This window comes from Aethalodelphis obliquidens, unplaced genomic scaffold (assembly GCF_003676395.1).
Source record: "Aethalodelphis obliquidens isolate GAN/ISIS:26980383/991018 unplaced genomic scaffold, ASM367639v1 scaffold94, whole genome shotgun sequence".
In the NCBI taxonomy this organism is placed as follows: Eukaryota; Metazoa; Chordata; class Mammalia; order Artiodactyla; family Delphinidae; genus Aethalodelphis; species Aethalodelphis obliquidens.
In genome coordinates, this window is record NW_020838038.1 from 483,313 (window position 1) to 495,435 (window position 12,123).

The following is a 12,123-nucleotide window of genomic DNA, read 5'->3' on the forward strand; positions in this document are numbered from 1 at the left end:
TATATACACCACATCTTCTTTATCCATTCCTCTGTTGATGGACATTTAGGTTGCTTGCGTGTCTTGGCTATTGTCAGTGCTGCAATGAACACTGGGGTGCATGTATCCTTTCGGACCATGTTTTTCTCTGGATATATGCCCAGGAGTGGGATTGCAGGATCATACGGTAGGTCTATTTTTAATTTTTTAAGGAACCTCCATACTCTGCTCCATAGTGGCTGTACCAATTTACATTCCCATCAGCAGTGTAGGAGGGTTCCCTTTTCTCCACACCCTGTCCAGCATTTACCGTTTCTGGATTTTTTGATGATAGCCATTCTGACTGGTGTGAGGTGATATCTCAATGCAGTTTTTTTTAATTATTATTTACTAATTTTTACAAATTTAGTTTTGGCTGTGTTGGGTCTTCGTTGCTGCTCACGGGCTTCCTCTAGTTGCGGCGAGTGGGGGCTACTCTTCGTTGCGGTGCGCGGGCTTCTCATTGCGGTGGCTTCTCTTGAGAGCACAGGCTCTAGGCACGCGGGTTTCAGTAGTTGCAGCATGCAGGCTCAGTAGTTGTGGCACGCGGGCTCTAGAGCGCAGGCTCATTGGTTGTGGCGCATGGGCTTAGTTGCTCCATGGCATGTGGGATATTCCCGGACCAGGGATCGAACCCGTGTCCCCTGCACTGGCAGGTGGATTCTCAGCCACTGTGCCACCAGGGAAGCCCTCAGTGTAGTTTTGATTTGCATTTCTCTAATAATTAGTGATGTTGAATATCTTTTCATGAGTATTGCCGTGTTGCTGTATTCTTTTAGTTTTTTGCTCGTCTGAGAAATTCTTTCTCCCTCCTTCTATTCTAAATGATAATCTTGCTGGGCAGAGTATCCGAGGTTGCAGGTTTTTTCCTTTCAGAACTTTGAATGTATCTTGCCACTCCCTTCTGGCCTGCAGAGTTTCTGTAGAGAAGTCAGCTGATAGCCTTATGATATTCCCTTGTAAATGACTCTGTTTTTCTCTTGCTGCCTTTAGAATCCTCCCTTTATTTTTCACTTTTGCCATTTTAATTACGTGTCTTGGTGTGGATCAGTTTGGGTTCATCTTGTTTGGGATGGTCTGTGATTCCTGTACCTGGATATCTGTTTCCTTCTTTAGGTTTGGGAAGTTTTCAGCCAGAATTTCTTCAGGTACATTTTGGATCCCTTTTTCTCTTTCTTCTTCTCCTGGAATCCGTATTATGTGCACACTTTATATTATCCCATGGATCTCGTATGTTGCTTTCACTTTTCTTCTCACTTGTCTTTCTGTCTGCTGTTCTGATTGGGTGGTTTGTGTTATTTTATCTTCCAGATGACTTGTTCATTCTGCTATTTAGACTTATTTAAGTCTGCTGTTTATTGACTTTAGTTCGGTTTTTATCTTGGCAATTGAGTTGTCTAATTTTGATTGGCTCCTGTTCATGGTTTCTATTGAATAGTTCCTTGTTACAGTGATCTACATTTCTATCAATAGTGTTTCTTAGGTTCTTTAGCATTTTTATTACCTCCTTTTTGAACTCAGGGCCTGGTAGACTGGCGAGGTTTGTTTCATCGTTCTCTCAGGGGATTCCTCTTATTCTTTTAAATTGGGAGTAGTTCCTCTGCATTTTCGTTTTACTTATATTTCTCTAACTCCACGAATTTAGGAGAAACAGTTATCTACTGTGGTCCTGAAAGGCTGTTTTTATGTGGGAGTGTGCTGGGGCGGACTGTGTGAGTCCACGTTATTTTTGGTGTGAGGGCTCTATTTGGTATGGATGTCTGCCACATCTTTCCTCAGCATGTGCTGGCCACTGTTCCCCCTTGATGGGGGGTGTGTTTGGTGTTGTGCTGGCCAGAGCCTGCACTGTATGTTGGGTGGGGCCTCGTCTTTGCTTTGTGGTTGTCACAGCCCTGTCGGGGGCAGGGTCTACTCCCCAGCTGTTGGAGTAGAGGCCCTGAGATCTGGTTCTCAGCTGCAGTGTGAGGTAGGCGGGACCGCAGCACTCCCTCTGGGAGCCGCTGTGTGTTCCTCCTCAGGAGCTGTCCGCCAGGACCTGTGACTCTGTGAGGCCTCCTGCCACCCGGTGTGCACACCCACAAAATCCGCTGCTGATGGTGCCGCCCTGAGACCCGTCTCGGCTGTGGGAGCGCTGATAATTGGCTCGAGCGTCAGCCTTGCCTTTGAAGTGTGCAGGTTCACAAAGCATGAGCTCCCAAGGCCTGCCGGAGCTGCGCCCCATGGTGGGAGTGCTGATAATTGGCTCTGACGTCAGCCCTGGTACGCGCGTGCTCCCAAAGTCTGGCGTGGCTGGAGCCGCACCCCCGCAGTGAGCACACTGACAATGAGGCGTCTGTGGTGGACCCGTACCCGGCCCTTCATGCGTCGATAATGGGGTCCTTTGGCGGACCTGTGCCCTGTCCTGTGTGCAGCCCCAATTACAGCCCAGACCACACTCCAGGCTCTTCAGGATGTCTCTGCGCAGCCAAAGCAAGTCCTCTTCCCGTGTCTGTCCACTGAAGCCTGAGTTTCAGCACCCACGAGCTGTGCATACCAGCAGGCACGCATCTCAGGCTGGGGAGTGCGGCAGCACGGCAGCTGTCAGCCGGTCCCTCTGTATCTTGCTTGGCAGCAAGTCAGCCCGGGCACACTCCTCTCTTGCAAATTCCAGGCCCCTGCAGCTCCCTTGTCCTGGCGGACCTTCCCGCCAGCGAAGGAGGTTCCCAGGGTGAGGGAACCCTTCCTCTTTCACAGCTCCCTTCCAGGGGTGCAGGTCCCATCCTGATTCCTTCTTTTTTTTTCTCTCCTTTCGTCCTACCCAGTTACGTGGGGATCTTTCTTGCAGCTTTGGTTGTATGAGATCTTTTGACAGCTTTCAGCTGGTATCCTGTGAGAATCGTTCCCGATGTAGCTGTATTTTTTTATGTATTTGTAGGGGGGAAGTGAGCTCCATGTCCCACTCTGCCAGCTTGATCTCCCTTCCAAGAGGTCTTTTTGAGATAAATGTCTTCCATGTTGAAGTGCCCACCTCCAGCACCACCCTCATTTTTCTCTGCAAGGAAACAGTGGGCTTTTCTAAATGGGCCGTGTAAGGAAAAGCTTTTATATTCTTAAATGCATAATGAAGAGTAAAATATAGGTGTCACTAGTTAGGAAAAGGTAGAAGGAAGGGAGGAGTCTGGAGGGAGATAGCAACTCAATTTCCCATTCAATTTCTCCCCTCCTGCCCTTTCATTTGCCCCAGGCTGGGAGTAGGCAGGTAGATGAACGGGTCCCTAGTACTTCTTTCTGGTGGTGGTGTGAGGAGAACATTCGTCAACTAGAGCCTGAAACTGCAGTAGACTCTTGGTGCTTATTCCCTTAGACCAATGAAATTTAGACCCCAGCCCTGAAACTTGAAAGGAAAGGAAATATAAAACATAAATCTCTCTTTATCGCCTCTTAGTAATCTCTCCCTGTCTCACAAACATAAACATTGGTATCACTTCAAGCCATTATTGGCTCTGAGCGTAAAGAACTGCTAAGAAAAAAAGGAAAAAGAGAGGAATCAGATTCTAAATAACTTGAAATCCATTAGGATGCTGCTTCCTCTGAGGAGCCTTCCCTGAAGCTCCATGGCATCATTAGTGCCTTTCCTCTGAGCCCCCGTATCACTGTGTTGAAATTACCTGGTTACTTGCCTGTCTCCCTCAGTAGACCAGGAATTCCTTGTGGGCAAGGACCACACACTGTTGCTCTCTGAATCCTAGATGTAGCACAGTGCCTGGCCCTCAAGAGACTTTGTTGAGGGGTTGGCTATTGAGCAGATCTTGAAGGCAGCCAATTTCTCGGTTCTGATCTCAGTCCCCCAGCTCCCTCCTTATAGCCCCATTTCCAAAAGGAGCACGCTGCTGCTGCCACCACAGCCGGGCTTGTCTGTGCTTCATCATCCACTCCCTCCTGGTGGAAGCCAGGACATTCCAGCTGTCCAAACAGAGAACCTACAGGGAAGCTCATTTGTGAGCAAGGCCTTGTCTCATAGGTCAGTATTAGTCATGGCCACCAGATGGCAGAAGTGGTATTCTGATGAATGCACTACTAAGCTACTGTTTCTTGGACAAGGGTAAAAAAAAAAAGTCACTTTCTAATTTTAATTCTACACTGCATGTTTTTAATTCTGTGATGCCTATAATTCCTGTTTATGGCTCTCTGCAGTGCTATTAAAACTACTACACCCAAGATTTGCTATTGAGACAACCACAAAGCAAGCCTGTCTGTGGAGGGCAAGATGCAGCTCCTCCGTCTTCCTTACAAACCCCAGGAGGCCCCATATCCATCTCTCAGCCCCCAGGAGGACGTTCTGAGAAGATTGATATTGGCGCTTGCTGTTCCTTAGTTCTGCTGTTAAGTCCAAACCTGACAACACAGTGAAATGTGATAGCTTAGGAGCAGCTTAATGTTATCTGGTTGAATCTGGAAAAATCTAATCAGAGATGACTTATGAATAATAATAAAGGGATACAAATAATTAATTATGTCTAAAGGGCTAACGTTACTCAAGCTCTAATGATGGGATCAGAGAAGGTATTTAGTGAGAATGATTAGATTCCTCTGTCGTCATTCTCTGCCCTCAGTACTCGACCAGTTTTCTGCAGAATTTGATTCAGTTGCACAAACATTCATTGAGGACCTACTATTATGTCAGGGTCACGCTGAATGCTTTGAATAAAAATAATTTATGGGAATTCCCTGGTGGTCCAGTGGTTAGGACTCTGTGCTCTCACTGCCGAGGGCCAGGGTTCAATCCCTGGTCAGGGAACTAAGATCCCACAAGCCGCGTGGTGTGGCCAAAAAAAAAGAAGAAAAGAAAAAAGTAAAAAAAAAATTTATAAGATATCATCCTTGTCCTTGAGTTGCTCATGGATTAATGGTAGAAGACAAGCCCGTAAGTGGTTAGTTATGATATAAGCTTATACGTAGCACAATGGGATGAGGCACAGGCAGTTATGGCACGGGCGCCTAATCCAGGCTGCAGAGGAACAGTAAGAGTGTTAACGAAGCTTTCTGGAAGGTGGCTGGCACTAAAAATTTGGTAAAGAACTTTTCAGCCAACTATAAAATTGAAGTGAATAGTAAGAATGCCAGCGATAGGTTGGGGGGAACCTGTCACCCTTCATTATAAAGGTCACAGTATCTGCTACCAATAACCGAGGGGAATTTTTAGAAACAGTTGCATTAGGGGTATTAGCAGGTTAGCTCTTTCATTAAAGGGAAAAAAGACAAGGGATGGGCAAAAGGGAGGAGTCATACACATGAGGAAGAAAAAAGCTGAAAACAACATTTGTCATTTTATTTCTCCATCTTGATAGTGACATAAAAATATTTTATTTGAATTTTAATACTCTCGCAAAATACCATTCCTTAAAGGAGCACAGGGAATTTGGAGCAAAGACACTGAATGTGCAGACCCCATGTGTCTCCACAGCAAAAATCTAAAGGCCAAACAAGCTGGCATGCCAACTTCCGACACCAGCGGAGGGGCTCTAACAAGCATGCTGCCAGTTTTTAGTCTCCTTGTCCTAATTAGAGTGGCTTTAAGGCACGAAAAGTGACCAGTGGAAGAGGAGGCTGTATCTTCCACCTTGAATGCTGTGTGCCTATCTCCGGCTTTCTCGGGACTGTGAGAGAACTAGAACTATTGATTTCCCTAGGACGCAGTGTATGGTGCGGAGGAAAAGAGCCCTGGCTGGGGGGGTCTGGGTCCTGGCACTGTACCTAACCTGCTGCGTGTGACCCTCAGCAAGTGTCCTGACCTCTCTAGGGCTCCATGTGCTCTGCTGTAGAATGGACCAGATCACTGGTTCTCAACAGCAGCAGAAGAAACCCCCTGGGGAAGGTTCTGGTTGTTTGTTAGATGATTGGGCTGGAGCCAAGGATGACAGCCCTCCTACAATGCACAGTACAGTCCTGAACACTGAAACAGTGCCCCGGGTCCCACAGATAGCCCGCCAGAATTTCTTGTAAGGGAAAAGCCTAGAACCTACTTCTGAGTCAAAGCTAATTCTCTTTTAATTAAAATCCAGAGGGTTTTTTTTTTTTTTGCTCATGTATAATATGTGCTGAATGCACCAGTTTCTATGGTTGTGTCCTCCTGCCCCCTGACTCTTTCATTTCTCTGTGCTTTGTGTTCAGAATGACTTCTGTCTTTCTTTACTTAATCCAAACCTACTTTTGATAGGCACAAACATCTGACTTCTTCATTATGTCTTCTAGTGCAGCTGTGCCTGGGCATTTGCATATTGCAAATATCATTATTATAAACAATTTTCCTTTTAAGTTCTCTTTATTATCATATTCAGGCCATGATGCTCTTTTTAGTTACATCAATAGGCAGGTTATAGTACCCATGAATTTCACTTCAGGGTAGAAAACTGGAGCATTTCAAAGTACTTGCTATTAACAAGGGGAGCTGTTGGGACGGATGGGACAGAAAACAACCCCTTGATGGTACGAGCTCCAAGTTCTCTCCCCGAAATGCCCACAAGCCCGAGATCAGTCACCTCTGCGCAGGGCTTGCAGGCTCTGCCGGGCGTGGCGGTGCAGCTCCTCCACGCAGGGCGGCCTGGTGGCCGGGAGGAAGATGTTTCTCTGCTGGTGCCACGGTGCACGGTAGTACACGCTCAGCTTGCTCTCGATGTCCAGGTTGGAGACAGCTGCAAGACAAAAGAGGAAAACAGGGCATTATCCATCGGAAGCTTTCAGCTGTGCATTTGGCAGACCCTGGGGCAGGACGGGGTGGAGTCTGGGTGGAGTGGAGTAGAAATCCAGACTGCTGCATTCACAAGAGGACCTTGCCTACGGCTGGAGAAAGGTTTGAAGTTTACGATACAGATAGGATAGATACACATAGGGCCCCCAAGCCAAGGGATGGGAGACCCCTGGACACCAGCCATCTGTCTGCGACCAGCCAGTTTCCTCTCTACACCCTCACTTCTCACTGTCTGACACAGTTGTTCGTGAACCTGGACAGGCCCCTGGCCAGCCATGCTTCAGGGTGGGGTGAGGGCCTGCCTTCCAAGAAGGCAGAGAAGAGCCTCAGGAGTGAGTGGAAAAGCTTGCCCCAGCTCCAGTCTTCTGGCCGCAGGCCCTCAGAACTATAGTTCTGCACACCTGCTCCTGATGCCCACTTGAACTTTGCCCCTCCCTTGCCCTGCTTTCTGTCTCCTGTGACCCCCGGCCCCCGACCCTCACTACTGAGCATTATCCTGCCCTCTACTTGCCATCTCCACTGTCTGCCTTCTTTCAAAGCATTGCTTAGCTTCCCTAGTTTTGCCCAGGGAAGAGCACAGGCATTAAAGAACCCATCAAGGGGTGACTGGTGTTAAGGGAGGGAAACCACAGACAGTGCTGGTGAGGAGAGGGACACGGTCCTTGCGACTCCTCCAAGAGCTCAAGGAAGAAGGCCTCCTTCCCGCAAACACAGCATTTAACCTATTATGTCTTCTTCGTGCACACGCTGAGCCTAAGATGGAGATCACCCGTGAGTCAAAGATAAATTCTTATGGAAGGCACTGTTCCTAAGCAGGAAGAGTCTGATTAGGAAGTTACTGCACAGAGGAACTCCTGAGCACCTGGGCAGCCTGCCAGCCTCAGGAATGGCGAGAACTGCCCCAGTCTGCTTTACCCTCCAGACCTACTATCTGGACCAGACCTACCCTGCATCTCCCAGTCTCGTCCTCTCCTTCTGCTTTTCCTTTTCTTCCCGGGGTGTGATTTGGGCGCATTCTGTCCCACTGTTTATTCCTGTGCCACAAACAAACTTTTGGTTCCTGTCCGATCCTTTTCTTTTTGAAATCTGGTCTAGCATTTCACTTTGTCTGGGAAGCCTTACATAAAACATGACACTCTGCAGATAAAGCAGGAAGGCAAATGTAAAAGAAGGGAAGAAACTTTTGTAGAAGGGGCGGGCGGGAATAGAAGAAAGAAAATTGGGAAAACGCAGCCTTTTGATAATTAGTCCCCCCCTCCGCCGGCACTGCATTTACAGCAGTTGTTTTTGTTTTTGTTTTCTTAAGCAGTCTTTAGCAGTGTTCCCCCCCCCCACTAGAATAATACATCCTAACCACAAGGACCACCGGTAGAAACAAGGACATATTTGCAAAGATGCTAAAGAAACATCACATGGACACAATGCTATCTATGCCTCTAAAACAAACAGTGCTATCAAATAGAACTCTGTGATGATGAAATGCTGTATTAGCTGTACAGTCCACTGTGGCAACCACTAGCCACACTGGCTACCGAGTACCTTTAATTTTTAATTTTACTTAAGTTTAAATAACCACAGGTAGCTATTGTATTGTACAACCATAACCAGAGTGTACTATCTATGATATTCTCGCACCCTCAGCTACAGAGCACATGACTCCCTTTGACCTAGATTTATTCTCACTTGGTGTTTCATGTCCGGGAAGACTTCAAGCCCGAGGGTTAGAGATCACAGGATTATCTTCCTGGGTAGGGGAAGAGTATTTTTAGGGGAAGCTTCTATAGGGCCAAGAATAAAGGCAGCAACTTTTCTTCCTTGCGTTACTCTATAACCTCAACCCTTTCATTGGAAACATAAGTGCGTGGCGAACCAGTCAGGGGTCATTGAGATGAGGTGTGGGAGGCCTCGGGGTAGAAAGGGTGGGCCACATCTGGATCTGAGCTCTCCTTCTCTCATGTGTAAAGTAGGGGGAAGTGCTGAAGACAGAGCCTTTATTTAGCCCCGCTCAGAGGAATGCTCTGGTTCAGTGACCAGGACTGATTGAAAAGTCAGCCTCTCCCTGGATGCAGAGGTCAGCTCCCACCCAACAGGGCAGAGGTCATTACCAAACTCAACGGAGATGGCTGTGAATTCATGTGCTAGTGACAGCTGGGAGAAGGGACAGAGCAGAAAGCTTGCCTGGTGGAAAGAAGAGGCAGGAAGTTCAGTGGGATAGTCCCTGAAGTAGAGGGACTTCTGAGCACCTCCTCTCCCAGGCTCATCCTTTCAGCGGGAAGGCAGAAGCCAGGATTTGGGGCTGGACCCAGGTGACTTGGGGGTAGACCAGAGAGCCTTATAGCCCCTCATTCCCTCAGCACCGCAGACCAGACGCTCAGGGTCTTATATTTTGATACCCCTCAGAAACGAGGTTGAGTGGCTGTGGCCCCTCCATCTTTGTGTGGGAAACAGCTCTTGCTTTCAGTTTTGTCCTTTGGTTACAGAGCACTCATTACCTAGTACTGTGTGTCCACCAGAGGCAGGCAGACAGGCACTAATGGAGCTCTTCTAGGGAAAACTATCCCATTTTCCTTCTTTAAAAAGTCGATTCCTTTTCCTAAGTAACAGTTCAACAAAAGTTGAATCCACTCATTCGTAAGCTCGGTGCGCCACTGCCAGTGCAAGGTTGTCCCACATCTTCAGGTTCACCCTGCCCCCTTTTCTTCCCTACTTAACAATTTCACCCTGGCTGAGCCATGCAAGATAGTAGGTTTGGTTCTCTTACTTAATGTTTGGTCTCATAAAAATAATACAAAGAGAAGCAAGAAGGTCTCTCCTCAGCTTATTTGGGTATATCTAGGGAACTGTCCGGTAGGCAGAATTCTTGGGGTGGCCCCCGAGATTCCTGCCTTCTCGTGTACATAACCTGTATAGTCTCCTCCCCTTGAGTGTAGGTGGAATCTGTGAATTATGGGATTTTAAGATCCCTCTTCAATTGACTTTGAGTTGATCAAAAGGGAGATAATGAGTGTGGTGTATCTGGTCTAATCAGGTGAGCCCTTAAAAAAAAAAAAGACAAGCAGAAGCAGCGACACTCTCCTGTTGGCCTTGAAAAAGCAAACTGCCACATTGTAGAGAAGGCCAGGTGGCCAGTAATGGGGCCTCTAGGAGCTGAGGGCCTCAGTCCTACAAACCTCAAAGAACTGAATTCTGCCAACAACCCAGAGGCCCCTGAGCCTCAGATGAGAACTCAGCCCCAACCAAAACTCTGATGGCAAGCCAAGGGGACCCTGAGCAAAAGACCCAGTTAGCCCGTGCCCAGATTCCTGAGCCACAGAAATATCAAGATCGTAAGTGGGCACTGTTTTAAGCTGCTACGTTTGTGGCAATATGTGGTATGATATTAGAAAAGGAATACACCCTCCCACTATTTCATCTGCTTCCCTGGAGCCAGTTGCTTGCCTTGCCTGGTATCTGTCCTCTCCTTCCTTTGTCACTCCTCCCAGGGAAGGGGCAGATAATGGCACAGGTTACAGTGGGAAATAGGGCTATATGTCTTGTTTTTATCCCCTACACAGGAAAACGGTTATGTGCATGTATCAGTTTTCCTGTCCAAGACTGTAGGCTCTTGCAGGGAGCTCCAGCCGTATGCTAAGCGCTGCGCCAGGTGTGTTATACTCATGGTACCTTCACACCACCCAGAGATTAAAGTAGTGCTCCCATTTTACCAATGAGGAAACAGAAGCCCAGAGAAAGTGAGTAAATGTGCAAAGTCACACACCTGGCACGTAGAAGATGTGGGATTAGAAACCATCTCTGGCTTCCAAGCTACTGTTTTTCCCCAAACCAATATTGAGATAAATTTGCCTCAACTAAGGCTGATTGGGGGAGGGGGATGTGAAGCGGCTGTCTGCCACGTGAAAAGTATCTAGTGCTTCTCAAAAAAAGAAATAAATAAAGGATTCATAACTGCTGCTCTGTCATCCATAGCATTAGGTGTAACCAAGAACTGAGTGAATCTTTCACAAAGTGCCCAGGAGATATGCCATATTCCAGAAATACAAACAGATACCATAAAACCAGACTGCTGAAAGAAAATGCCATTGTAGGAAACGTCCACAGGGCAGTGAAAAGTCTTTCTAGACTGAACTTAGCTGATCCCCCTGTCGAACTCTGAAGATAGTGGGATTGTCTAGACCTTGACTCGTAGTGATGTACTGACAGCATGGATATGGTCACTGGGTTCATCTGAAATGAGCTGACTTGGAAACTGAGGAGGATTGGCGTCTGCCCCTCTCTTGGAAAGGCCAGTTTTCCTTTTTTTTAAGTATGTATGTATGTATGTATTTATTTAGGCTGTGCCGGCTCTTAGTTGCGGCATGCGGGATCTTTTAGTTGGGGCGTGCGTGCGGGATCCAGTTCCCTGACCAGGGATCGAACCCAGGCCCCCTGCATTGGGAGCGCAGATTCTTGGCCACTGGACCACCAGGGAAATCCCCAGGTTCGCTTCTACGGACGGATAGAGGCTCGGCTTTAGGAATTGTCGGGAGGGGGTAAAAATCAGGGGCGAATACAATCTTGCGCCATGCCTCTCCGGCCCCCGGTCTAGGGTTGGTACTTGTTCAGTACTGCCTTTCCTGGCCTCATGAGCTTATCATCACTCCCTTAAAGCTCTACTGCCCTTAAGAGGAGTGCAAAATGCTTATTCTTGGCCTCTCTTCCTAGAAGGCCCCTCTACCCCGAGTCCCCATACCTGCCGCTGGCTCTCTCCGCAAGCTACTCCTTCTTCCTTCTCCCAGGCTCTCAAGAATTTATAAGGGGAAGGTGACAGCTGAAGTCAAAGTCTGAATGTTACATGTCGTGAAAATTTCAGGAAAATGTGCAAAGTGACTCAGACATGGAATTTCTACCCCTTCAGGGGAGGGGAAGGGATTTTTTAAAATGTTCTTAGAGTGTCCACAGGACTAACTACCCACATGTACCTTGCTAACCTTCCTTCCTGCCCTTCCACCCATCACACCCACCCCCATCACACCGCTTTCTTGCTGGGAACACAAACCGTCCATCCCGATGCCTTCTGACAGAAAGCAGCAAGGAGCATGTTTAGCACATCACTCACTGTATCAATGAGCATCTGAAATCGCATCACAGATATGTCGGCGGCTTGCTCTCTGGGTCCCCGCTAGGCTGCAGCCGCTCCTCAGCAGTCGCCAGCTTGGTAAGCAAAATGGAAATCTACTCACTCAGGGTCTCTGGTGCTACTGCCTGACTTCCCAGATCCGTTAGGGAGCAAGGGAGGGGCTTTCTCCACTCTCTCCCTCCCTCCCCCGCCCCCCCAACTCTGCTTGGCAGTGTGGAGGAGGGAGCAGGGTAGGGAGCACCAAGGCTCCTGCTACCTGTTG

At 47.9% G+C, this 12,123-nt stretch overlaps 1 protein-coding gene and 1 long non-coding RNA gene across 5 annotated transcripts in view; one reads left to right on the plus strand and one right to left on the minus strand.

Annotated features, from left to right (window-relative positions):
• Positions 1-12,123, plus strand: part of LOC113614339 (uncharacterized) — a 96,543-nt gene that overhangs the window by 58,381 nt on the left and 26,039 nt on the right. The window lies entirely within an intron of this gene.
• Positions 1-12,123, minus strand: part of NHS (NHS actin remodeling regulator) — a 349,152-nt gene that overhangs the window by 57,336 nt on the left and 279,693 nt on the right. For both annotated transcript variants that reach the window (XM_027095754.1, XM_027095755.1), the window contains exon 2: positions 6,537-6,689. In XM_027095754.1, the coding sequence (XP_026951555.1) occupies positions 6,537-6,689 (153 nt within the window). The remainder of the gene's footprint in view (positions 1-6,536; positions 6,690-12,123) is intronic.